Source organism: Ochotona curzoniae, unplaced genomic scaffold (assembly GCF_017591425.1).
Source record: "Ochotona curzoniae isolate NIBS_2020 unplaced genomic scaffold, NIBS_Ocur_1.0 contig_1071, whole genome shotgun sequence".
Lineage (NCBI taxonomy): Eukaryota > Metazoa > Chordata > Mammalia > Lagomorpha > Ochotonidae > Ochotona > Ochotona curzoniae.
In genome coordinates this window covers 17309533-17336797 of record NW_024464939.1, presented here as the reverse complement: position 1 = coordinate 17336797, position 27265 = coordinate 17309533, and the positions used below count along the sequence as shown (strand labels likewise).

The following is a 27265-nucleotide window of genomic DNA, read 5'->3' as shown; positions in this document are numbered from 1 at the left end:
GCAGGAGGCGCCGAGCCGGGCGGCCGCGGCGGAGGGCACAGCCCGGGGCCACCGCGCCGCCGATCCCGAGCGGGAGTGGCCCCCCGCGCTGAGCCAGGAGCGGCGGCGGGCACCGCGGGGCGCAGCCTTCCTGGGGCCAGTGGCTCTGACCAGCGCGCCCCCCGGGGTGGGCAGTTGAGCCAGGCTTGGCAGGCGCGGGAGTGGGTGCGGACGCGGGCGCCTGGACCGGCGCGGGGACCCGGGCGCCGCGATGAACATCGTGGTGGAGTTTTTCGTGGTCACTTTTAAAGTGCTGTGGGCGTTCGTGCTGGCCGCGGCGCGCTGGCTGGTGCGGCCCAAGGAGAAGAGCGTGGCCGGCCAGGTGTGCCTCATCACGGGCGCCGGCAGCGGCCTGGGTCGGCTCTTCGCGCTCGAGTTCGCCCGGCGCCGGGCACTGCTGGTGCTCTGGGACATCAACACGCAGAGCAACGAGGAGACGGCCGGCATGGTGCGCCACATCTACCGCGACCTGGAGGCGGCCGACGCCGCCGCGCTGCAAGGTAACCCCGGACCTGCGGCCGGCATTGTTGGGTCGTGCCTCTCCGCCCCCGCGCGCGGCGCCCTGGTCGGAGGGTTCGCAGCGCCACTGTCACGGTCCGCCCGGCTCGCCAGGAAAGGAACCCTCGGCCGCGCTGGTGGAAGGGAAGTGGAGTGCGCCCCGAGAAAGGAGCACGGTCCTCTCCCTGTTCCCAGGGAGGGGGACGGGTGCCAAATCCCGCGCCTCGGAGCCCCTGTTGGTTTCGAGGAGGACGGCTTGGGAAGGGGTGCATGTGGGTGGGGTGGGTGGTGTTTCTCAGCCCGCCGCGGGTAAGGGAGGGCAGAGGGAACTTGGGACTTCAGGTTTGCGTCTGAAAGAAATGTTCCGGTGCCGTGCGCGGGCGCCGGTTGGGCAACTCCAGTGTCTTTGGGAAGTTGCTTCCAGGCTGGCCCGAAGCCCTTGGACAGTGTGTGTTGCCCGGGTCCGAAGCCCTTGGACTCGGGCGGCAGTGCGGATTTCCCCTTAACTTTAGCCGCAGGGGTGTGCGGGGGGGGGGGGGTGCGCCTGCGAAATAATTACATTGTCTCACTAACCATAAAGAAGTGCGTTGAGTTACCGCCTCTGAGCTTGACTGAGGGATGCCCGGCTGCGGAGGATTGAAGCCACGGTACATTTGTGCCATGGTTGTGGTCACCCCCGCCTGCTTCTCTGTCGTTCACGAACTAGCCTGAATCTGAGACTTTAGGCAAGTACAAGGATCCAACAGAGACCATAACCAACCATACACATTGCTCCCGGAAATTTGGTCATGGCTCAGGGCTTTTGACAAAGATTTTCAGGGAAAACATTGAAGTTTACGGCAGATGACTCCTCCCCCCAGAATGGATCTTTTGTCACCGCGATTACTGGCACCTGCCTTTTGGCCTGAGGTTGAACATGTTAAGATTTTCCGTGGGTGGCAAACAGACTTTCATGCTTCCTGCCAAAACCTGAAAGATCAGAGTATTCTGTTTCCAGGGAAGGGATGTTTGGTGTTTCAAATGTCCAAGTTCTTCTGCCGGACGATTGCACATTTCCCTGTGTGCTTGGTTTGTAGGGCACTGCTGCTTAGGGTCAACCAGCCCCCGCCCCCAAGAAAGAAGCAGTGACCTGTACTTTTCCAGGAGACGTTTCCTTCCATTTCTTGATTTTGAATGAATTCAGATTATTTTAGTTTTGATTTGGTGGGCTTTGGAGTTAGCCTCCATCTGAAGGGCATTCCTACCACGATTCAGAGCTATTTCTCTAAAGAGAGGGAAAGGAAGGAAGGAAAGAGTGTGTGGTGTGCTGTGTTACTCTCTGGGCTGACATCAGTTCTTTGCAGGTGTCTTTAGCCCCAGCAACCTGATCCCATGTGGTCTACTTGTATTGAGCTTGTCACAATTACATGACTCTCCCCTAAGCAGAGTTATCCAGTAAATTGCTGCAATTCCCACAGACTTTGGAGGGAGGAAGGCAGCTGTAAGCCCTGTCGTTGGCAAGCCTTACTGTGTTAGAAATGTGAGGCTCACTGTAATGTTTTTGTTTTGTGTGATCCGTGTCCTGCCGATTACCATCTAACTCACTTTCTGCACCCCCTTTTCTCTGTCCTTTTCTTTCCCCCCTCATCTGGACTTCCGAGGACAGCTGGGAACGGTGAGGAAGAGATTCTGCCCCACTGTAACTTACAGGTTTTTACCTACACCTGTGATGTGGGGAAGAGGGAGAACGTCTACCTGACGGCAGAGCGGGTCCGCAAGGAGGTTGGCGAGGTCTCGGTCCTGGTCAATAATGCCGGAGTGGTCTCTGGCCATCATCTCCTGGAATGTCCTGATGAGCTCATTGAGAGAACCATGATGGTCAATTGCCACGCACACTTCTGGGTAAATATAAACATCCTTGTTTTTGTTAGTGGGCCCTCCTCGGGGAGAAGGTCGGGAAGGAGTGAGACTCCAGTGCCAGCCCAAAAGCCACCTGCACTTCTGACCACAAAGCTTCCTTCTAAGCAGCTATTCCCCCGGGGTGAGTTATAATGTATGCTGGTTACTGTTAAATAGTTGTTTTCTCCATACACTACCCCCCCACCTCCTCAATTCAGTTTTCTTGAGAGGATTGAAGACTGAGCATTTTGGACTAGTTTGAAAGATTGCCATAAAAATAACAAGAGGGAGTATAAAACCCTGGGTTTGTTTATTTTACTTTCTGTTGAGTTTATAAAACATTGGTTGTTCTTATGAATTCCGAAAGTCGGGGTTTAGGCTTCCAAATTACTGCTCAGCCACATTGTAGAAAGTGCCAGATCATCTGAGAGCAGCATCTATGGTCCACTGGGAGTGGTGAGGCCACCCTGGCAGTCACTGAGCAACCTTGGGCCATCCCTGGGGACCCATGGCATTGCCTGGGTTGGAGGACCTCACAGGACCAGCTTAGCATGGAAAGTGCCTCTCAGTGAACCCCAGTCATTCCCTGATGGGGCCACAGAGAGGGGAGGAGTTGGGGGCCCAGGGAATGGGGGATTGAGGCTGTGTCCACTGGCCATCAGCGTCACTGCTGCCTCCAAGGAGGAGAAGAACCTTCTGCCTTTTGGCGGGGTGAGGGGAGAGTGAACCCAGTTTTACAGCTGAACTTAACGTGCAGGAAGGGTCAGTATGAACTTTTCCCTCTAGCTGCCTCCCACTGTGCACTTTCCTTCCTCAGAGTATTTCCCATTTATTTTCACGTGTGGGTAGAAGCCAGTAGCGAAGGGGCAAGGAGATGGAGTCTTTGTCCCATAGGCAGAGCAGCCTTGTAATAGAACACAACAAAGAACTGTTTCTCCTAAATAGGTCACATTAACCACATTAGCTTTTTAGCAACTGCTTAAAAACTTAATCTGGCTTTAGAGGTATTTATTTGAATGTTGCTCTTTGAACACCACACTTTTTCTCTGATCCTGGAGGAAGCTTTTTTAGGTTTGATTTCAGAACACGAGCTTTATATAATTTCCAGATCTCTGAAAATAAACATATAAATTACCTGTGCAAACTCTGTTTCAGGTGGTAAGGAGGTGACCCTATTCAGTTTGGGAACATAGAAACGTGAGGGCGGGGGGACATGGCATGAAATTGCATGTTGGTTTGCGTAGTGGGAGTGGGGAACTGAATCGAAATGTGTGCAGCTCCTGGGTCCGTAGGAATAGGTAGTGAATAGCCTAGAGGTAGACTAGGTGAGTAAAAGCCAACTGAATAAACTTGGGGGGGTATAGTTTATCAAGTGTCTCTTAGTAAAATAAAACAAGCAACTACCATTTGGCAGGCAAATCATAGGTAGAGTTTAGTAGAAGAAGCAGCTGCGTCGAAACCCATTGGTTTCACTGGGCTTGTCAGCCTGAAACAGAACACAGCCTTCAGTGGTGTATTGGTTATGCCCCAGGCACTAGCATTGTTTTCTTCCTAGTAACCTTTGCCTGAGATTTTGCAAGATTTCCCAACCACAAACTTTTACCTGCATGAAGCTCTCCGGAGTTTAGCAGTCTTGCCTACTTTCTCCCATGATCATTTTTGCTGAACCATAAAATCAAATGTAACCAGATTTTTATAAAGAAATTCCATACAGCTGTAGTTGAATACACCAAGAAAGCAGCTGATCTTCCCCAGATATGAAGTAAGTGCCTTAACTTTGAAAGTGCACTTGAATTAATATGCTATACTTCATACATTAGACTACTTTCTAAAATAAGGAGGAAATTAAATCAAATCGCCAGAAGAAAAATTGTTCTGCAACTGAATCTGTGCACCATAGAAGAGCACGCCTCCTTCCTAGAGTCCTCACTGTGCTGCAGAATGTTGCCTAACACACAATTTAGGGAGTTCTTGGAAGCGTTAACAGTAATGACGTCACTTCATATTAAAATATGGGAGGCTCCTGAATTCTCCAGCTGTTTTTCCCCTAAGCATCTAAACTTAAGAATTTGTTTTCAATATTGAGTCAGAAAATTCATTTTAGGGTTGGAATTTCTGACTTTTTGCCAAGACTTTACAAATCTGTTGAGAAGAACTAAGACCCAGTTGCTAAAATTTAAAAGAGAATGTACCATGTAATGCTGTTGACTCCTGTATTCAGTGTCTTTTCCAGTAGTCCTCTAGGTGAAAACGTTGGTGATAACTTTGTGGTAAGCGCTATTTTCCTTCCAGAAAAAAAAAGAGGTGTCTTTTGACTGTATCTGGGTGGGTAGGAACACTGGCCCCATAGATTGGAGACAGTAAATTAGCTGAGCAAAGATTTGCCCAGTTATTTGAACCAATCATTTGAGCCAAAGTTTAAAGTAGCAGTTAATGCCTTTTCGTGAAATAACAGATAACATGTTGATCCTGACTCACAGAATTAAAGTCGTTTACAGTGAAACAAAAAACTGTGCGGACTCTCACTGAAAAGCTGTGGGTGTTCCCATTTCTAAACCATTCTTCATGCTACTGCATGGAACGCCCTCTTCCTCCATTCCATAGGTCTGTTTATTTATTTGAAAGAGACAGACGGAGAGCTCCCACATATCCACAGTGGCTGTTCAGGGCCTCAGTCCAGGTCTCCCGCAGCTGTGGCAGGGACCCAACTACATGAGTCATCGTTACCACCTTCAGAGTCCCACATTGGCAGGAAGCTGGAGTCGGGAGCCCGAGCTGGGACTGGAATCAAGTATCCAACCCAGGCACTCAAGTGTGAGATGTGGGTGTCCCAACAGATGTCTTAACTATTAATCCTGTGGCCCATCCCTCCCTCTGCCTTGTAAAGCCTAGTTCTAATTCTTAATATAATCTTCTCAACTTACTCCAACCATGCTGGCAATTTTTGGATATCAAAGTAGAAAGATCCTGAAGACCGTCTTATCCAGCTCCTTGTTTTCCAGCAAATCTTCAGTGACTCATCCAAGGTTTTCTTTTTCCTTGCATTGATTTCTGGCAGCATTTGTTGTTGTCCCCGTCTTTTGATGCCTCATGTTTACCCTTTGGTATCACTTTGTGTACCTTGTGCCCTGCATCCTAGAGCAGATGGAAGCCATCTTTAGGTAGTTTGTGCCCAACATACAGCTGTATTTGTAAGATATATTGAATCAATATGTATGTATTTTTTAAAGATCTGTTTATTTGTTTGAAAATCAAAGTTAGAGATCTTCTCTCCACTGGTTCACTTCCCAGAGGCCACAGTGGCTAGTGCTTGGGCAGCCAAATCAGGAACCAGGAGCTTCTTCCAGTTCTCTCCCTCTTGGAAGGGTAGCAGGAGTTTATGCCGCAATACCCACCCCAACTCCCTACCCCAATAAATACTTGATAATATGTAAAAGGTTTCTGCTTTAGTATTTTGGAAATAACCTGTTCAGAGACCACTCACATGATGGGTCCATGTTGCAAAGTTTCAAAAGGTAAACATTATATTGGAATAACTCAGGTTGTGTACATTCAAAAATGGGACTGTCTCATATTCATTATTGCTTGCATTTTTTTAATTTCTTCTACAATCTTTTCATTCTTTCTGTCCCACCAGTGTGCTCAGTTTTACTATGCAGTATTAACTCTGTTTGTTGATATGTAAGGCCAGCAACTTTGAGAAGCCTGGTACTGATGTGCCAGTTTGAATCACTCAGATTGAAAGCGTGGAAAGCATTCATATTTTTCAATGCCCAGGCCTCAGAGAGAGTCCCTGGAGCAGTTTCTTCTTGGCTCATAGCCACGTGCTATTTCTATATGCTTTGGAAACCTTTATGACCCCTAGCATTACTTTGCAAACCTCCCGAGTTCTGTCAGCAGCAGCTAGCCCAGGAACCTTCTAGTTACCAGTCTAAAAGTGATGGATTTGGGGTAGATTTTAATCAGCATACCTTACTGTGAAATACTGTTAGAATAAGACCATGAGGAATGCGTGCAGTATCATGTACTTTAGCTTCTAGGAACCATGTATGGATGCTCTTTTTATCTTGTTGAAAGGTGAAAATTTGAAAATACCTCTCTACTGCACTTTGATATATGGAAAGTTGGCTTCCATTTGGAAACTGCGCATGTGTTTCTCCCATCCCCAAATAAGGTTGCTTCACCTGTTATTTTTTTAACAAAGAAGTTTTATCCTAAAGCTTGCCATTTGTGAAAGCTAAAGTTTATCTGTAGACCCTTTTTGACCAAGGAGTTGTGTTTGGCCTTTATACATGAGCAACAAATTGATCCCTGATTAGCCAAAAGGGGAATGCAAAAGCATTTAAGTGCAAGCTTTTTATATTCTGAAGAAATTTTGCATGGCAGAGGACTAAATCTGTCAAACAGCTTGTCAGTAATTTACTTCTATTGATATGGTAGTCAGACAAGATAATTGGTAGTTAATTAATAGACCACTTAACTTAAAAGGTTTCACAGTTTTAAAATACTAATTACTGAATTAGGCATTTATCTATATCCAAATGTCTAAAGTCTATTTAGTTAAAATCCATCCAGGAAAAGTAAAAGCCCACCAGCTACATTTGAGTAATGTAGCACTTAAAGACATTAGCACTGTGGTTGTACCTAATATCTCAAGAATGGTCCCTCATTAATGTTTAAGATCCTGTGTGATTTACTGGTTTTTAATCTCACTCATTGGCTTTCTCTGTTCTCTGTTTAGAGAACGCAGATTTTTATACAAGTCCTCTTAGAGCCGGAATTTCTAAAAAATTTCTAAAGTCATTTCTAAAGAATTCTTTATATACAACTATCTGCCCAATACTTTGTCCTCCATGTCATAATATTAAGCACTGTAAAACTAAATATTTTATAGGGTGTTACTTCTTTGCCTAATGGAATAGCTATTAAAAACTTAGAATGTGTGATCTGTTTATTTTAGGAATAAAAACTTCTCTGTATTGAGTTGAATTGTAAGTTGATACGAGATAAGCATACTGTCTTTTTAACATTGATGGTTACAGTTGAAACCTGGGGAAAGTATCTCTCAATTTCACCTCTGTGGATACCCAGGACTGTGTACCAATATATGCAAAATAAGATCACATGGTCTTCTAGTTCTGTGTTTGAGATTAAATGCTGGGCCTAACATCTGTGATTAGAGATCAAAATCTATAATATGATATAATGTGATGTCACATTACTGTTGTGATCAGGGACCAGACACTACATCATCTAAAAAGGGTATTGGGAACATCCTTGCTATCTGTTCCAGTCTGTGTCCATTTGTTTTACTTATTTGGAAGATAGAGCTAAGTAAATAATGGCATAATTTCTAAACTGTACGAAAAACTAGCAGTGTTTCTGTCATTGCCAAATCCAGTTTGCAGCTTGATCTTTCTGCAGAACTTGACCCTCTTGACCTTCTCCTTGAAACTCAAGTGGTGATAAAACACCCCTCTGCTGCTCTTCCTGTCTTCCCAATCCTCCTAGCCTTCCCAATTTTGAAATGCCATAACTCTTAGTCTTGACTGCTCAAACCTCTTCTCACTGTGTACCTTTATCCAGCTGGGTAGCTAGTTGCAGTAACTTCAACTATGATTTCTAGGACAGCCAATGGTCTTGGCGCCACAGGTTACCGCAAGTCAGCATCTCTGGATGCTGAACTGACCCCCTGTCTCCCCTTTTTGGTTTCCCTGATAGAGCCTGTTACCAGGCCAGGAAACATTGGCATTATCTGTCGTTCTCCATCCTGCACATTTGTGTGGCACACCAGATCCTGACCGTTCTTTTGCCAGAGTGTACTGTGATTCCTCGCCCCACTCCCACCTTTCCTTTCCATCCCCACCTCTTCTGTGTACCTGCATCCCCTCTTCCTGAACTCACAAGAGCCTCTGGATTTCTTTGTTTCTTTCTATTATTTGTTCTCAACTCAGGGTTAGCTAAACAGACTAGAATTTGTTTTATGCCTGCTTAGGCCCCAGCAAGGCCATGTTGCTCACTGAAGTCCCAGGCTCATTAAAGCGTGGCACCTCGGGCCATCCAAAGTTTGTTTCTGCCTGCCTTCCCAGCACAACACTTAGGATATTCCTCTGGTATAATCTCATTTCCCATGCTTTGAGAGAACCCTGAATGCCCACGCTCCAAATAAGAACCTCTGTTTTTCTTCCATTTCAATCCTGTTTTGCTGGGAGACCACTGGAGTTAAATAGGTAAGAAAAACTCCCAAGAAAGGGATAACGCCAGTTCCGGATATTTTCATGTTGACCTAATAGCATATTAAAATGACTAGTCCCAATGGATTAGTCAGCAAGTTAGTGGTTGAGGGAATGGCTGTTTCTTGAAAGACCATGGAGTGAGTTGTGCTATTGATCTCAATTCCTGGAAGCAAAGTTGGTGTTTGTTCTTTTCTTCCTCATTATTTCTACATCCAGGGCTTTATCCCTTATCTGCCCAAGTAGGAATTAATCTATAGGACATGCCAGAGTGGAAGCATTCTTTAGCCTGTACTAATGCTAACACTCATTGAATGGGTTTTTCAGAAAGGCTGAATGGAGAGTGCCCTGGCAGGGTCCTTAGCCATTCATTGCAGGATTGGGTCACTGGGCCTAGGGAAGGGATACAAACCCTGTGTTTAAATACATAACTGCTCACAGTCTCAGTTCCTTCTCTTCCCTCATTTGTTTTTACACTAATCGCTTTGTCAGATTTTCAAGATTCATAGCAAATTCTAGTGTATTGATTTAGTAACTTGAATGAATTGCTTTAGTAAAAGGAAATGCCTCTCAAGCAACTCTGTAACCTCACTTGAGTATTTTAAGCAGGAGACCCTTTTTTAGATAAGGTTTTTCTTAATTTAAGGAATAATAAAAGCAGATTCATCTAAAATTTTTGCTTTGATTCAGAAACTTAAAACTAAACCCCTTCATTATAACAAGTTGCCCATTTGCCTGTGTGTGAGCCAGATAGCTGCCTTCCCAGACACAAGTATAGATGACGTACTTTGTTTATTTGCTTGCTTTTGGTATGTTCAGGAGTAAGTAGTTGGTAGGTGACTGTGGTGTGTTTACCATTCTCAAACCTGTGTAAGTCCTAAATACAGATTGAGCACCCACGTACTCCTAAGTCTGAAAAAAAATTTGGAGCACTAACATGATGTCACAAGTAGAAATTCCTGACTGATTTGATGTGATGGATTATAGTCAAAACACAGTGACAGAAAAATATTGAATAAAACTGTCTAAAGGGTGTGTGTACTGGACATATATAGAATGAAAATGAAATTCATCCTGTGCCCCTATCCCCAAGATACTATGATACCTCATTTTATACAAGCAAGTATTCCAAAATCCTAAGCATTCTGGTGCCAGGCATTTCGGATTAGAGTCGGCCTCTACCCAGGTTGTTTTCTGGACCCCCAAATTGTACTGCACTCAAGTTCCCACTAGGGGGTGTACTGGCAGGGTGGATTTGTATCCTGTTTCCTATAGGCACTACCAGTGCTTTTTAACAGAAAGGGCCTTTTGTAACTAATCTTTGGAGTATAACAAAATCTAATAGTGCTTAAGAAATAGGGAATTATTCCCTGCTTCAGTTCAATGAGTTAAATCCGATGTTTTGAGCTTGTAGCTCCAGAGATCAGATTAAAATGTTTTAATCTGCTTTGGTATTAGTGATTTCTTATCTCATGAGTTAGTACAGTGGGTAGCTATTCCAAAGAACTGTTTTCTTGTAGCTTCCACCAACTGTCCTGAAAGTGCCTGTCAGCACGGTCAGAAAATAACCCAAAAGAAAGGCATTTCATGATTTCTCTTGAAAATGCTTAACCAGCAAGTGGAACATAGAGCAGACCACTGCAGTAGGGGAGCCTCAGGAAACTTCTTGAGTTATGATTAAACACTATCTAAGGTAGCACTGCTTGGAAACATGGCTTGGCAGAGCGTGGCCTCAGGATTTAATCAGGTCTACCTTGACAAACCTGGTCAGCCCGGGTGCAGTCACCTGCATCCCTGGTTAGTCAGGTTTCCAGCTTCTCCTTGCTGGTGGGATGCCAAATGGAACATCTTTTTCTTGATGAGTTTACCCAGCATGGCCCATTCCTGAATTCCTTTTTCTTCTTTACTTTGTTATTTCTCTTAAAACTCAAGTTCACACCTGTCAGAGACCATTTTCCCTAAATGCTCTGAAACTAAAATTAAGTGAACCACGGGAAGGAGGGGGGGAAGAAAAAAAAACATCATCCTCTCATAATAATCATAAAACTTTCAACACTGCAGCAAATGCTGCTAGAATATTTAACAAGTAAGGGCAATTACTGCCAAAAAAAAAAAAAAAAAAAAACGTTGAGTGCTGTCAAATGAGCCCCTTACAATGACAAGCCACTTACAATGAATTCACATTTGGAAACAAAACGCTACTTGGCCTGTGGGGAAACTCACAGGATTGTGGAAGAACACGCAAAGCAAAGATGTGTGAAAGGTGGTAATGGTGTGAACATTATGTTTTTTGGTTTGGGAAACCATAAATTCTTCTCTCTTATTTGCTATTCGCATAAAATGTGAATTTCTTGCCTTTAAATAGCTTAATACAGGAATTCTTGATATTAACATGGTTCAGCTTCTTGGTATTATTCTAGATAATGGAGCTCAAAATAACAGTTCCTAAATCAAAGTAGCTAGAAAATATTTGTGCTGTAAGTTATGTAAACACATGGGTACTTTGAGAACAAATGAAGCTTAAAATTCAAAGCCTGAATTTTCCCACCTGCAAATTGTAATTAACATACTGCCCCCTACCGATTTCTCTAGTATTTCTTTTTTTAACAGAATAGTTCCACAGTCTCTTGGGAAAGACAAAAGTGGTATATAATAAACTATTTTAAAATAATTCTGTCCTAACTGGTATTTTTACATTTTCTGGATTGTTCTTAAAGAACGGCAATTTGTAGTAATATTGATACTAGTCATTCTTTGCTTTTAGTAAAACCAAACTGAAGAAGAGGGTTAGAAAAGGAGTGTTACAGGAAAAGAGCTGTTGTTGCTTCCTGGCATCCAGGATTTTAGAAGCAAGCAGATGGGCAGGAGAGAAGCTGCTTAGCAGTATGTTGTGGAGACCTCTGGTGGACCCCAGGTTTGAACCGGAAGTGGGATCTGGCACCATCTGCAGGGCAGCAGGACTGCAGTCCATACATAGTAGGATCCAGGAATTAACAGGTACTTGAAGAAATAACCAGAGCAAAAATAGAAAGCTCCTAGAACCAAAATAGCCTGTCAATAAGCCTGTAAATATCTTGTGTCCATTTCCTGTACTTTATATATAGAACTTGAATTTACAAAGTCTTTTCATAAATACTCTTCTCTCATTGGAGTATCAGAGCAACTCTGAGTTAGATACCTTGCCTCCCTTCCTGGGATGAGGAGCCAGGTTGTGGGCTTCCTGAAGCTTGCCATGGAGAAGGGAAGAATCTAGGCCCAGGCTCTCAGTATATGACTCTGGGTTAAAAGCCAGGCTACATTGTTCAGTGGATTTCCCTATGACTCAGGTATGGTTTGTGCTTGTGGTAGAACATAAAAAGTAATCTTCTGATTTTTTTTTTAAATTAACATGGTGACTTTAGTAATGACTGAGTAATCCCTGCCTAATAGCCCCAGAAAGTTGACTCTACAAACTAGGCAAGCATGTAAAATTCTAGCCTGAGGAACCAATACCACAATAGTGTTTTATTTCCAAAGCCCAATTGATTTATATTCCTGTGTGTTTTCTGTCATTGTCCATGGTCTCTGTCAGAGTCGGTTTGCTTGGGCATAGTGTTGGTTGCCTGGCTTCTTTCTCCTCCTGTCTTGCCTGACAGCATTGACAAACAGGCATGAGAAAGTAAGGAAGGAAAGGGGACAGTCTATCTACACTGGCTGAGCAAAGTTCTGCAAATACTTGGAACCAAAGTTTCAATGACAGTGTGGTTTTACTTTAGTTTTGCTACCTTATCTCCTGGAAAATGTGTAATCTTTATTCTTTTATGTAATAATCTTATGGGATCAGAATTCCAGATAGTTCCATAAGCTTTCTTTGCCTTTGAAATGTTAATCATGGATTTTCAAAACTGTGCATTTTTTGTTGGCTGATCACATGCCTAAAATTAAGTTCCAGGCATTGATAGGTAAAAGGGTAATGTTTTCCTAAGCAGGATTTTCTCAGGCTTACCAGAGCACGAGAGCTGCCATGGTTCACTTGTCCAAGGTAAGGGTAGACTGTGAAAGAGGTGACTGCGTCCCAGGATCTGCATTCCATATACTGCAAGCGAAGCCTTCAGAGCCTCACTTGGTTTTCAGGTCTTTCGGGTCTCCCTTGGAGAGCTTATTCTAATGAGATTGGGAAGGATTGCTAGTCCTAAAATTTGATCCTGGGCAAATAGGCATGCAGACAGTTTTTAAACTAAGCAGTCTCTATGAGCAATGGAAATTCATTCTTTCTTTTTAAAATATTTATTTATTTTCACTGGAAAGTCTGATATAGAAATGAGGAGAGACAGAGAGGAAGATCTTCCATGTGTTGGTTCCCTCCCCAAGTGGCCACAATGGCCAGAGTTGAGTCAAACCAAGAGCCAAGAGCCAGCAGCTTCTTCTTGGTCTCCCACACGGGTGCAGGGTCCCAAGGCTTTGGGCTGTCCTCGACTGCTTTTCCAGGTCATAAGCAGGGAGCTGGATGGGAAATGGGGCTACCAGGATTAGAACCAGCACCCATATGGGATCCCGGGCTGTGCAAGGCAAAGACTTTAACCACTAGGCTATCATGCCAGGCTCCACTAGGGGTTCTTGATGGTGATTTGATCTGGTCTTTACCTGATGAATGGTGGGAACTGTGGAGAAGAGGTTGAAACAGTGGAGAGGAAAAGTAGTTTGTCTCTTTTGTTGAGGTTTAGGATAAATTGACTAGAAGCCACTTGAAATTTGTGATGGACAGATTGCCCAAGCTCGTACTACAACCTTTGCCTTGGCCTATGATCCAGAGGACCACAACAGTGCTGCTGAGAGGCCTGGTGGAAAGACTAACGCCCCTGTCCCTGGCCAGCCTTCTGAGGTGGACTCACCGGCTCCTTCCCAGCCCAAGGCAGTTCATGTGTACCCAGAGTTGAAGAAGTAATACTCTTCAGCACTTATTTTGTTGCTGCTTTCTCAAAATAGTTACCCTTTTGCCTCCCCTCCTCCAAACACGTTTTATTTTCTCTTGAGCTAATCAGCCCTTTAGACATCTTGTAGACTAGGAAAATGTCAAACCTGCCCTCTGGGGTGTGGATTCCAATTCAGTGTCTAAAAGGAAGAGTCCAAGTGCTTTAAGGCACAGCAGCCAGCTGCTGTGCCCAGGGTGGCATTTCCACAGCTGTAAGTATCAGCAGCAAGTGAGGGGGCTGAGTGTAGAGCAGCCCCGAGTGGTGAGCAGGAGCTGTGTGTGGAGGGTGAGAACCTTGCCTGTCTGCTGTGCCTCCCCAGCTCCCAGCCCAGTGCCTGGACATTTTCAGCATTCAGTACCATTGGCATATTGAAGCAGTATGTCTCACCTATGCTTTCTGCTCACAAAAGGAAGTTTCTTTTTTTGTTCTCACAATTGAGTAATAACTTATTGGGTAGTTTAGCCAGAGTTGTTACTGTACAGTGATTAGTGCCAACTTATGTTTTAATTTAATACTATTCTTTGGGGTCCCTGGACTATCAGGCTGGCTATTAGACTAACATTTTTGTCCTTCTACTAGTAGAATGGTGGTTTGAGATATAGAAACTAAAGCTGATTAGATTGTTGAACCCCTTTGCAAGTTGTGGTTTTTTTTCCCCCCAGATCAGATTGCATACCAGACCTAAAGAAATGTCATTCCAATATGAGAATCAGAACTTAAAGTTCTTTGCTAATATGCATGTTGATTCTAGAGCAAGGTTATCCTAGGGAAGTTTTGTATCTGGAAATGTTTGGAGACACTTGTCAGACTGGGTATTGGACTCAACCAGGACATGCGGACTCCAGATGTCTGATTCTCTCCTGTGCAGATTGTGGCGTGTTTGATGTGGGATGTGGCCCAGGTCCCAGGAGTATAAGCTCCCCAGGTGATCCCAGTATGCAGCCAAGCTTGAGAACCACTGACTTACAGAAAAGGTGGCTTCTGTCATCCTTACACTTCAAGAGGCTCACCAAATTTGTTTCATAGCAACTCCAATTCAATATATACCTCTGAGGCACTTATTATAGTGGGTAAATCCCAAGCTGTTAACATGTTTAAGAACAAAGTATAACTTCAGGAGTAAGCTTGATTATATTTGTCCTTCATTTATATAAACATTTGAATATTAAAGACTCCACAGATAGTATGGAAGAACTGAAATGAAGAGTTACATACATGTTACATACATGAGAGTTACATACATGTTCAAGGGGGTATTGCTGGTCTGTGCTGTTAACAGGAGCAAAGAGTCCTGCTACTCAGGCAGCCTGAGCAGTGGCTTTGCTGATGGTGTCTCTCCCCTCACAGAAGTGGTTCTTAGTCACGAGAGCAGAACCAAAGCCTCTGCTCTTTGGAGACTTTGTTTAGGGTCTGTTCGTTTAATTAGAGAAATGGGTCTTCAGTCTGCTGGTTCAGTCTTCAGATGCCTTCAACAGCTAGGCCAGCCCAAAGCCAGGAACCAGGAGTTCCGTCCGGATCAGCCCTGTGGATGTCAGGAGCCCAAGGATTTTAGCTATCATCTGCTGCCTCTCAGGCATATTAGCAGAGTGCTAGAATGTAAAGCACAGGCAGGACTGGATTCCAGGTACTCTGACATGGAAGGCAGGTGATTCCCAAGTGCTGACCCAACCCATGGTACCATGCTACCACCCCAAATATCTCTTTACTACAATTTCTGAGCTGTGATTTGAATTTGGGACACAGTGGAGGGATTAACAACCACCTGTTGTTTGGCAGGCAGTTTGACTGTTGTGAGTCGTTTTCATTATTCCATCAAAAGTTATTAAATAGAGGGAAGGCTTGAGCTGGAGAGAGGTCATCGAACACTCCTTTGATCATGCATAGCCTGGTCAGGGCAAGGGTCAGGGAAAACAGCATTTCACAAACAATGCTCAGCATTCAGCTTTTAATGCTTTGATCTTACACAGACCCAAGCAAAGTGTGAAAATGACGATTATTTCAGATAATTTGTAATTTTTTTACAGATAAAAGAGGCATGGACTCAAATCACAGTATTTTTAAAGGTTCATCCATCACATCATATAAGTATTTAATGAGTAGATATTTTACCTGATTACCAGATGCTGGCAACTCACCAATGGAGTCGGTGCCTTACTGAGTCATTTACAAGAGTCTTGAGCAAGTAATACCTCAGTGTTATAACTTGCATTTAAAATGCAAAGTAGGAATAGATGAAAAGAAGTATAGATTATAAATCTTAACATTTTGATCTAGAAGATCTTGGACACTCTTTAAAAAAAGACCATTTATCTGAAAGACAGTTACAGAGAGAGAAGGAGAGAAAGAGCTCTTCCATCGTCTGGTTCATTCCCCAAATGGCTACAATGGCCAGAGCTGAGCCCATCTGAAGCCGGAAGACACCAGGAGCTTCTGCCAGGTCTCCCAGGTGGCTTCAGAGGCACAAGGATTTGATCCCTCCTCTGCTGTCTTCCCAGGTCCTTGGTAGGGAGCTGCCTTGGAAGTGGAGCTGCTGGGACTGAAACCAGCACCCATGCAGTTTGCTGGTGCTGCAGGCAGAGGCACCAGTCCCTGGGCACTTCCCTTTTTTGTCTTTTTAAAATGAGTTAAGATTTGAGAGCTCAAGTGACAAAAGGGAAATAATTGACAGGACCACATGGATTTCTGGATTCCCAAGCCCAGTGTACTCAGCAGCAGGCAGATTAAGTTTTAAGTCAGCTGATCTCTGGCATTTCTGAATTTTAACCCTAACGTGTAAGGGAGCATGGCTACCTGAGTTGCTGCCTTGGGGTGCATTCACCACATCCTTTCACAGTGGGAAGACAATTTAATGAAGCATTTATTTTTGCTGAATAACTGATGGTGTCATCATCTCAGTGTGCATTTAAAAAGCCCAGCTCTTTTATTAGCTTCTTGGTTGCAGGGCAACTATACTGCTGATGTCATTCAAATATTCAACTAATGCCAGTAACCTCCCAGTAATCTGTGTTTTCTTAAAGGATTGTAAATATAACATTTGTCCAGATTTGACTGTTGAGACAGTTTTTAGTTTGTCTTCTGTATCAAAAGAGAATATCTTGGCTCAGACTGACAGAAACCAAGATGAACATTCCGTGAAGTCTGACAGAGTAGAGCCAGACTTTGTGCAATTGTATTGCACAATTGGCCAGGGACATTTATGTCCCTGCAGACATACCCAAATAGCAAAAGGGAAGAAAGGCTATTACGCTGTCGTGCAACTATAGAGATGTTAGAATTCCTTCTGTCAATTACAGCTAAAATAGTGAAGTCAATATATTGCCAGAAAATAGTAGTTTTGAGGTTTATCTCCTAAGATCGCTGTTTTCAAGTAACACTTTCTATGGTCAAAACTTTTAAAGTCCGGTTTGTTTATTAAGCAGCTCTCTCTGTATAGCTAGATTAATAGTATTTACCTTAAGGTTAACAGTTAGCTGGTGACACATCACTTCACCATCTTTAATCTTTGAACACACTAGTAAACTGTAGCTGTTCATCCTTTTTGAACAGCTGAAGTTGACTGTGTTTGCAGCACCTTCAGAAGTTTGTACAGTGAAGTCTGAGTTTGCCAGCAACCATGACTGAGTTCTCAGAGAAGAGAGCCACCTGATGTCATTTTAACCTTGTAAATAAGCACAAAATTCTTCTTTTGTGATCTGATAAGTTATTCTGGTAGCAACACAGGCAGAAGGAGCAAGATGCCAAAGAAAAATTCTCTTACAGTTTAGAGGGATGCTACAGCCTTTTCCAGTTAGATGTACCTCATTCGCCAGTGTCTTCTTGACTATTCATTGTTTCAAATTGTATATAGCAATGTTATTTGGAGGTGCTGAAAACCATCAAACTTAGGTCAGAAAGCTGTACCACGCTGTGTTAGTGGGGTTAATCCTTTTCCCAGCACAATTCTCGGTCATGTCTGGAAATTAATGTCTGCTTTTATTGTTGGACACTTGAATAGGAGATAAATGATTCTTGTAAATGATGCTTTTTCTTGAATTGGTAATAGAAAAGTTGTTCCAATGCACAAAACTAAAGTATAAAATCTTTTCCTACTAGAAGATTCACTTTGCTTCTCCTATAGTGTCTTGTAAACCTGGGATTACTTACAAATATGGAAAATGCATTCCTGGGGTTTTACCTACACCATTAAGATGTCATGCATCTCAAAATTTCCAAACTCAGACTTTGTCAGACACTAGTTTGTTCACATTCTCTTTTGTTTAACTATAGGCTAATTTGTCCTGACACTGCAGCTGCAGGCTTCACACAGGCCAGTCTGTCATTAAGAGCACCAAGAATGATCTGGAAGTCAGAACTGTTGGAAGTTAATTTGGCGTGAACCTAACTTTCAAAGATTTCTCGAGCTGTGACATGTCATGTCTGTGTGTAGTCACTTGCACTTCTGTTTCAGAAATTCCTGCTGATACTATAAATGTGACCTTTACAGTTATCTTTCAAAGTGCTGGGTGCTTTGAAGAGGAACCCCGAGGAGCTGTGTGGAGATACTCAATTGGTTAAACATGTTTCCTAGGAATGTTAGTGTCCATTTGAGTGGGCAATTACACTATTAGTTTTATTCACAATCTGAGATCTAGCTCAATATTGCATGCTAAGTCAGTTTTTTCTTTTGCAAGTAAGAAAGTATTTCTCTCTTTTTCTCAGATTTATTTATTTGAAAGATTGAATTCAGAGAGTGAGAGAGATATCTTCCATTCACTGGTTCACTCCCCAAACAGCCAGAACTTTTTTAGCTGAGCCACATCAAAGCTGGGGGGGTGCTAGGAACTTCACCTGAGTTTCCTGTGTGGGTGTGGGTAGCAGAGGCCCAAGCACTGGGCTATCTTCCTCTCCTTTCTCAGGCACACTAGCAGGGGGCTAGATTGAAAGTGGATCTAGACCCAGCACAATGGCCCGATTGCCTAATAATCCTTACCTTGCAAGCGCTGGGATCCCATATGGGTACTGATTTGTGTACCAGCTGCTCTCCTTCCCATCCAGCTCCCTGCTTGTGGCCTGGGAAAGCAGCCAATGATGACCCAAAGCTTGGGACCCTGCATCCACGTGGGAGACCCAGAAGAGGCTCTTCGCTTCAGATCAGCTCAGCTCTGGCTATTGCAGCCACTAGTTTCTCTCTGTCTCTCCTTCTCTGTGTAAAAATCTGCCTTTCCAATAATAATAATCTTTTTTTTAAAAAGTGGAGCTGCTGGGGCTCAAACTGGCACCAATACTGGGATGCTGGCATCCAACTTGCTACACCATAAGGCTTACCCCAACAAAATCTCTTACTAAGCCCTCTAAAGTCTCCTGGCTCAGGTGTCTCTGGTCAGGTGTATTTTCGTGAAGACCTTGCCCACCACCTTGGCACCAACCAGTTCTGGGAGGCTGATTTAATGTATTGCCTGGAGCATCAGGAGTTAGTGACTCCTGCTCATTCATCCTTAAAGTTGATATAACACACAGTCCTGTTGGTTGGTGGGTTTTCTGAGTTAGCCCTCTCAGATCCACCCACAGCCAAACACACGTGAATTTCTACTTGTGCCTTCTGGCTATGCATTTCAGATTTGCCCTTAATGTTCATCTAATGACTCTCTGAGACAAAGTTAAAGATCATGAACCTTAGCTTGAACTGACTGGTGTCATGGCAACTAGCACTTCACCTTTTGCTGGTCCCCAGCTCATACATGCTACAATATTTGTGCACATTAATAATTCATTGCAACGTGCCAGATTTCTTTGTGCTGTCAGGCTGTGTCAAGGACAGAATATGCTGTGGTATCTCAGATGTCATCTACCAGACTGCTAAGGGCAAGACTAATTAGAAAGGAAAACTAGTCAGGTTACTTGGGAAAATCCCTGAAAATATGATGCTTTCTAGTTACCCATTTATAGCGTGTTTGTTTTTTTTTTTTCCCCCTTGCAAAGTTAGAAATGGAATTAGTGTTGATCAAAGTTTGTTTAATAATGCTCTATAGCCCCAAGGCAGGAGTTTGTGAAAATGTCACACAAGCAGTCACTGCTCACCTCCGTTCAGGCAGCAGAGGAAATGATTAACAGCCTTAGTCATGTGTACAAGATTCCTGTGGGAACCCTGGGCACAGGTCACAGGGAGAGCTCCGTGGTGCTCACGTGGATGTTCTCATGTCATGCTTGCCTTGGCCCTGGCACAGCCAGAGCACAGCAAGTATTGTGCATAAACCTTGGAAAACAGCAGTCTGGGTTCCGAGACTGATAAAATAACCTTCCAGCACCTTCATCAGCTTGTGTGTTGTTGGTGGCGTCATTGTAGTAATTGCAGTATAAAACTAGTGGCTTAACTACCTTCTAAACAACTTTGGGATGCAGGAACACATGGTGGGAAGCAGGCTCAAATCATGTTTAGAACCTATAACTGAAGTGCCATTCTTATGTGAAGGATGCACTGGCTTAACTCACTTGGATGTGGGAGAGTGGAGAAGCTGCTGAGAGATGAGAATGGAGTCACCTCTTACGAAGCACTACCTGTAACCTATATATAATGGATGCTCAAGAACTGTTGAGTAGATTTCAGAGAGGAGGCAGACCCTGACAAAATGGCTCACTTTAAGAGCATGCAAAAGTACTGTGACACCTTCAGTAGAAACCATACTCTGAATTTTTCCCAGGCTAGTGACACATGGCCCAGTACCCTAATGTAAATGTTCTCAGCACAGTTGACTAGAATCAGATATGATCACAGGCCAGGAATGTTAATGCAGTCGGTTTACAATATTTTTAACTCAAGACAGACTTGTCAGGATGTATTACCATCATTGTAAGTTGAAGAATATCCACATTTAGGAAATTACCTCAGGTTAACATCAAGAGTAATGGATTTTAGCTAATCTTATAGTAATCTTAGCCAGATACTTAAAAGAAGACTTTCTTAAAGATGTATGTATTTGAAAGTCAGAGTTGTTACACAGAGCGAGAAAGAGAGAGGGGGAGAGAGAGAGATCTTATACTGGTTCACTCCCCAAGTGACCTCAACGGCTGGGGCTGGGACAGGCTGAAACCAGGAACCTCAAGCTTCTTCTGGATCTCCCACTGTGGATGCAGGGGCTCAGGTACCTGAGCCACTTTCCACTACTTTACCTTGCACATTAAAAGGGAGCTAGATTGAAAATGGAGCAGCAAGGACTCAAACCTGTGCCTGGAGGGTGTGGACTATCAAAGAGAGTTTCTAGGTTAAAAAATGCATAGGTGGGTCTAAGCCTGATGAGTTACGTACCAGTAAGTGCCTGAGATGAGCAGGGTGTGAGTGACTGCAGGGATGCTGTGTGGTGACCCAGGAGACAGGCCAAGGAAGACGCAGAGTACTTCCCAGAGATTCATCTGGCAGCTATGCATCATGCGCTAGAGCAGGGAAAAACTTCAGAATTAATAGAACTCTTCCTTTTGATGTTGTACATTGGCTTCTGCATTGTGACAAATTGGATATTCGTGCAAAACCTCAGGGATGCCTTTATAAAGCCCGGAAATCCTCTGGGAGGGAATGCAGCTCTTTAATTCTACAGTGTCGTGTTTTGTTTTGTTTTTTAACTTCATAAATCATGGGAAGCTGTGTTGGCAGCTGGCTGTAACTCAGCTGCAAATTGCTCTTTGCTGCTTTCTTTTAAGAAGTAGGTTATAAAACTGTTGGGAGCATGGTAGAGTAGTTAATAGATCATCTTAAGCAATTTGAAGTAATTTTCTTATACAGCCTTGCATTTTGAAGGCAGGATAGCTGAGTTGTTGCCTGGAAGGCAGGGAGGAATTTAGTGAGTTAAAAAAAAAATCAGTGTTGCATCTGGGTTCACCACCTGGAACTTCTCCACACACTTTCCCCCAAATGGCTAGTCTCCTGCCTCCATGGGAGAGTCACTGCAGTGAGCCCCACAGTGCAGGGGAGCCTTCAGAATAATACCAGCTCTTGTCAGTGCAGAGCTGGCATTGTGTCAACATTTTCATTACTAGAGCTCTGCACTGTTGCTATTTCTTGGCATCCTAAAACACTTCCTATTAATGTACTTTGGCAGTAAAGCTTTGAATGCTGGAGCGTGACGCTGGAGTATCACTTCATTCATGGGCCTGTTACTGCTTAGGCATCATCATAGGTAATGTTAATGTCAGTTACCTGTTCCTGGACAGACACAAGATCTCTCACAGACCAGGAGATAACTGCACCACAGTGACCAGAGCAGGAGAAGATCTGACCTGGGAGTAGTTTAGATTAGTAGATAACCCACTTGAAAGGTGCTAAAGAGCCTCCTACTAATGGCTTTCTTTTCATCTCTGGACATTGTTCTCAGAAACTCTTGTGTTACTGTCTTGTTAGTCACAGCTTATAACAGGCCTGACTTGCCAATGATATGGTGCTAAGTTAAGTAACTACTTAAAGGATCTTCTATTTTGGATGAATGTAATGTATTTTTTAATGAATTAGGAAGCATACCATTGAGAAATAAAAGTCAGTTTTTTTATCTTGGACTGAATTCTAAATGATTCCCATGATATCATTTTCTAAAGCTTAATTCTTACTTTTTTTCAGACCACTAAGGCTTTTCTTCCTACAATGCTGGAGATTAATCATGGTCATATTGTGACAGTTGCAAGTTCCCTGGGATTATTCAGTACTGCTGGAGTTGAGGTTTGTCAGACACTAAGCATTTACTTCACTCAGTTGGTTTATATTGTGGTGAACATACCAGAACCCATGGAGCGTACCTGCTGCCTGTGCATTCCTGAGAGGGCTCTGCCTGTGTTGAGGATGCTCCCCAGTAATTGTTAAAGTAGAATTCCACTTCTTCTGCCATAAAAGCACTTAGCTAGTTTAACAAAACAGCATCAGGAGAAGGTGGGTCAGTCCTTGGTAAGCCCCATTTTTACTAGCAGCTCTGCTTGGTAACAGGGTCAAGAATGGGACCAGAGAGGGTCCTGTCATTTCCTTAGGGAGCATATAAATAAGGCCAAAGCTTTACATTCTGTTTTGATCAACTTGCCAAAAGTGAGCTATATCTCCCATTAGTTCATCAATTGAAGTAGTTATAGCCCACGTCAGGTGTCCTGCAGTGTAGAGTTGTAGAACTGGATTTTGTCAAACTCTTCTTTATTCTCAGATTATGAAATTTGCTTCAGAATATGTTCTTTTTTGCTTGTCCTATGGATGTTTGTCAAATGGAAAATGTCACTCCTTGCAAGTATGCCTGGGAACATGGAATAGGTAGCTTCTGTGCTCAAATTTCCATTCCCAAATTGAAAATGGATCATGGGCAAAGACTTTTTGCCCATATATGTGTCCTTAATTCAAGTTTGCAAGGTACAGTTACCTTTTCCTTTTGATTTCACCCTAAAAAGAGTCAGCTCCTAGCTTAGAAGTTAACTAGGTCTATCTTTGTTCTCCTTGCATCAATTTAGCCAAACTGGCTTGTGCAGTCAGTCCCCTTTGCTGAACAATAGGCCATTTGTAAATTTTCCAGACCCTTCAAAGTGAACCTCTCCCCATTTTTAATTTCAGCTTGTTAGCTCTCACAGAATCCTTTGTGATGGCCTCCCAAAGTAATATGAAACTCAGTTGATGTGGCCAAAGTGTTCCTCTGTTTCTGCTATTGCTCTGAAAATATTATTCCTGCTCTGAACCACATCAGATATCTGTCTTTTAAAATGGTTTCCCTTTTTGCACTTAGTTACCTGTAAGGTTTTGTTTTAAACATCCACCCACAACGGGTCAGGGAAGCTGCAAGCGGAATGGCATCTGTGTATCTGCTTAGTGTTTCTCTTCTCTGCCCTCCAATTTAGGATTATTGTGCCAGTAAATTTGGAGTTGTGGGTTTTCATGAATCCCTGAGTCACGAGCTAAAGGCTGCTGAAAAGGACGGAATTAAAACAACCTTGGTTTGCCCATACCTTGTAGACACTGGGATGTTCAGAGGCTGCCGGATCAGGTCAGTGTGAACCTATCATGTTACTGAGAAAAAGAATAATATTGAGAGAATATGTGAAATTAGATCGTCCAATATGGTCAGCTGTGCGCTTTGCCATTTGTCCATTAGCCTTTCGTGAAAGGTCTAATTGGCATTTGTGATTGCCGAGGTGAGACTGCAGCCACACTGATAGTAATGTGCAGAAATGAGGCCAGGAATATGACACAGGAAGTGCCTTCTCTGCTCCTGCCTGAAAAACTTCGACTACAGGAGCTTATTTTGCTTATTTAGAGCCAGTGTTGGTAAACAGAGGTTCTAGAAGAAAATTCCTTAGTGTGGCTTGCGTGTAGAAATGAAACAGTGTCACTGTCAGAGAGAACTAACACACCTCTCTTCCCCAAAACACCTTCAAATATTACATGCCAGATGTGGAAACATCCTTTTAATGGCAAGTGTAGATAGCTAGATTCACTCTGACAGAACGGAGGAACCATTTAGAGTTAATGAAAATGAAATAAATACCCGCATGCTTAGAGAGGTGGCATAGGGGAATATAAATGTCAAATTATATTTGACTCGTGCTCAGCACAATAAACAAAACCATGAATCATCAAGAGGATACTTGTGAAGACATGCTTACTTTGAGAGCTTTGCTTGGGTGAATTTGAGAGGCAAAGGAAGATAACCAAACCAGTTCTCTGTTGCTCAGAGGCCATTCTCAGCACACCCTGAACTGAACAGCCCCTGGCAGTGGAGGGAGGAAGGAGAGTGGAGTCCTCCCAGTCTGAGGCTGGGCTCAAGTCTGGGTTCTAGAGGAGCTTCAGCTTTGCCTCCAGTCCACACAGGTGCATGCACATGCCAGGCCGGTTGTCTCCCCCTCATATTTGCCCAAGAACCAGTTGCTGAGGGATTTGAGGAGCTCTGTGTCCTCTTTTGCCTAGCAACAGGTGTGGGAGTCCAAAGCTTTGGTGGGACAGTGAAAGGTAAAATGAATAAATGTATTACTGCATCATTTTTAACATATAATTTGGATGGATTAAACTAAAGGTAAGATGTCTTTATGCTCTTGCTGATAGACACCATTTCTCAGCTTTCCTAAGTCGGACAGCATGGGCTAAGTCAGTATATAGCTGACTTACCTTTAAGAGACTGTGGTAGTATTTATGTAATCCATTTTAACTACACTTCTTACTAAGAGCTTGGCCTCCAGTCTAAGTTTAGCGTTTGCTGTCCCAAACACCCTGTCTCTCTTTTTTTTTTTTTAATGTTGGAAACAATAAGAAGAAAATTAACATAAAGATGGCTTTCTTGACTCTGTGAAAGAGCACTTTTATTCTTTCCTTGTACAAATAGAATGTATTCTTAGCAGGAAAATATGAAAAAGCAAGAACAGGCAGAAAACAAGATGCACCCCAAATCTCATCCCAGGTGATGTCACAGTCAATGTTTCTAATGTGTATTTCCAGTATCTTTCCTGCCATGTTAATTCTTCATTTCATTTTTGTACTTGTAACTTATAGGAAAGAAATCGAGCCTTTTCTGCCCCCTCTGAAGCCTGATTACTGTGTGAAGCAGGCCATGAAGGCCATTCTCACCGACCAGCCCATGATCTGCACCCCCCGCCTCATGTACATTGTGACCTTCATGAAGAGGTAATGAGAGGGTTCCTTCTCTCCCTGTCCAGGTAGCTTGAGCAATGTGGCACCTCCAGTTTGCTAATAATGGTGTGTTTCCTTTCCAGTATCCTTCCTTTTGAAGCAGTTGTGTGCATGTATCGGTTCCTAGGAGCAGACAAGTGTATGTACCCCTTTATTGCTCAAAGAAAGCAAGCCACAAACAATAATGAAGCAAAAAATGGAATCTAAGAATCTTTTGTATGGAGTATCATTTCTATTAGAAGACGATCAAGATGTCACAGTCCAGTGCACATCAGCGATACTGACATTCTCTGGATTCTAATCCTGTGTTGACTTTTTTAATCAACTTTTAAAAAATAATAATAATAAAGTGTAAATTAACTGACTAGAGTACTCAAAAAATGTGATCAGTACAGGTGAGCTTAGGTTCTTGCCGATAGCGTCCTTTTAGACTGAACGGTCTTTACACACAGGCACTCTGCGGCAGCTTTGGGCTATCATTCTTTGACTAATGAACAGAAATTCTAGAAGTGGTAACTACAGTATGTTTCACTTGAGTGGTTTTTTTAAACGACCATAGAGTCCTCATTCTTGTTAGCCTCTAGCCAGTTGACAGCCTTGTGACGTCAAGGACTGAGAGTGCTGTACTCTCTCCCGTTCCCCGAGTTGCAGTTTTGTAAAGCCTGTGTGGCGTTCTCCTGGTATTTTTGTGCTCAGCTCTTTTGAAAAGGAATTTTGAAATCTCTACTGATTCACAATGGATGGTGCCTGAATGAAGGCCATCAGGTCTCCAAGTCACAGTGACTAAAGGGTTAGCTGGATTTTTACTTTTCTCTCTGAAATGCTTGATGAAGTATCTGGAGACCTAGTTATCCAAAAAGCTCATACGTTTTTCTACCTATGAATTTTGCTGCATACAGAAAGTGCCCTTTCCTCAGGAAGCTGCTGTTTCCTTTCTTTGAATGGACTCTTAACTAGAATACGTAGCAGCTCTGCAGAGAAACAGTTTCTAGAACTGGGAACTTCAACAGTGAAAAGTCCCCGTTTCTGTGCCAACCATGATTAGTGAGGGGAGAGGTCTCATCCTGTGGAGTATGTGTGGAAGGGTATAAAGATTCTTTGGAAAGGTTTATTCACGTTTTAGAACAGCAGATGACATTTTTACAGTATTTTTTTGTAAAGCAAACTATTTTGTGCCTTGAATTTGGTATATGTGTATTAGTGAAACATTGTAAAAGTGAACTTCTACCTCTGTATCTAAATGTATACCATTCACCTGTAAATTACTATAAACTATTATGTGATTTTTTTTTTAGAATGTCTTGTTTAGTGAGTAATGTGTAAGGCTATTAAATACGCCAACTTTTACTAATTGGGAAGTTTTATAAAGGACTGATTAAATTTAAAGAATTAACTTACAAGCTCCTGACTGTGTGATTATTGACAGTGTTGGACAGAAAATTATCACATTGTGTCTTTGTCATACCCTATCTTGCCTTGGGAAAAGGAAAATGGGTTTAGCTGGGACAGTGTCTGGGAACAGATAGTAACAATCTAGGGTGTCATGCACTCAGCTTTCCAATGTTACAACCTGCCTGCATTGGAGGCGTTGATCATAGGCTTGCTTCACTCAGCACAGGAAAGCAGAAAGACTGCCACTGCCTGTGCATTCAGGGGGCTGCATCACAGATCCATCCCCACTGCACCCACATGCAGGAAGTGCCCTGGCTGGTGACCGGCACTGGTGTTAAGGACCAGTTATAAATGATAACCAAACCTCAAGGCCATAGTAACAATTGAAGAGTTGAGTCTCGCTTAATTTTCAATTATGGAAGTAAGTACTTTGAAGCAGTCCCCTAACATTGTGGAGTGGGAACAGACAGTACCCAGGGCTGCTTCCAGTTGGCCTGGAGCACATACAAACCATCCTGGAAGAATTAGGCACATTTTACAACAGTTGATCAACACCAAATCATTTTGTTTCATTCTCATGTATTGTAATTGAAGTCTGTTTCTATATTTTTGTCACTGCCCTAATAAAGTTATCCATATCCAAGTTCAATAAACTATTTCAT

The 27265-nt window shown here is 43.1% G+C and overlaps 1 protein-coding gene across 1 annotated transcript; it reads left to right on the top strand.

Moving 5' to 3' along the window:
- Positions 1–27265, top strand: RDH10 (retinol dehydrogenase 10). The gene is made up of 6 exons (XM_040994393.1): positions 1–539; positions 2183–2418; positions 22182–22280; positions 23429–23574; positions 25074–25205; positions 25295–27265. Exons 1-6 carry the CDS (start codon positions 251–253, stop codon positions 25416–25418), a joined length of 1026 nt encoding a protein of 341 aa, XP_040850327.1. The 5' UTR covers positions 1–250; the 3' UTR covers positions 25419–27265.

Bases quoted from the DNA above. Each gene is read 5' to 3' on its own strand.
- RDH10 (XM_040994393.1), top strand. From the start codon at position 251: ATGAACATCGTGGTGGAGTTTTTCGTGGTCACTTTTAAAGTGCTGTGG. The intron at 22,281-23,428 runs GTTTGTCAGACA...CCTCCAATTTAG, and splicing joins TCAGTACTGCTGGAGTTGAG to GATTATTGTGCCAGTAAATT. The intron at 25,206-25,294 runs GTAATGAGAGGG...TTTCCTTTCCAG, and splicing joins ATTGTGACCTTCATGAAGAG to TATCCTTCCTTTTGAAGCAG.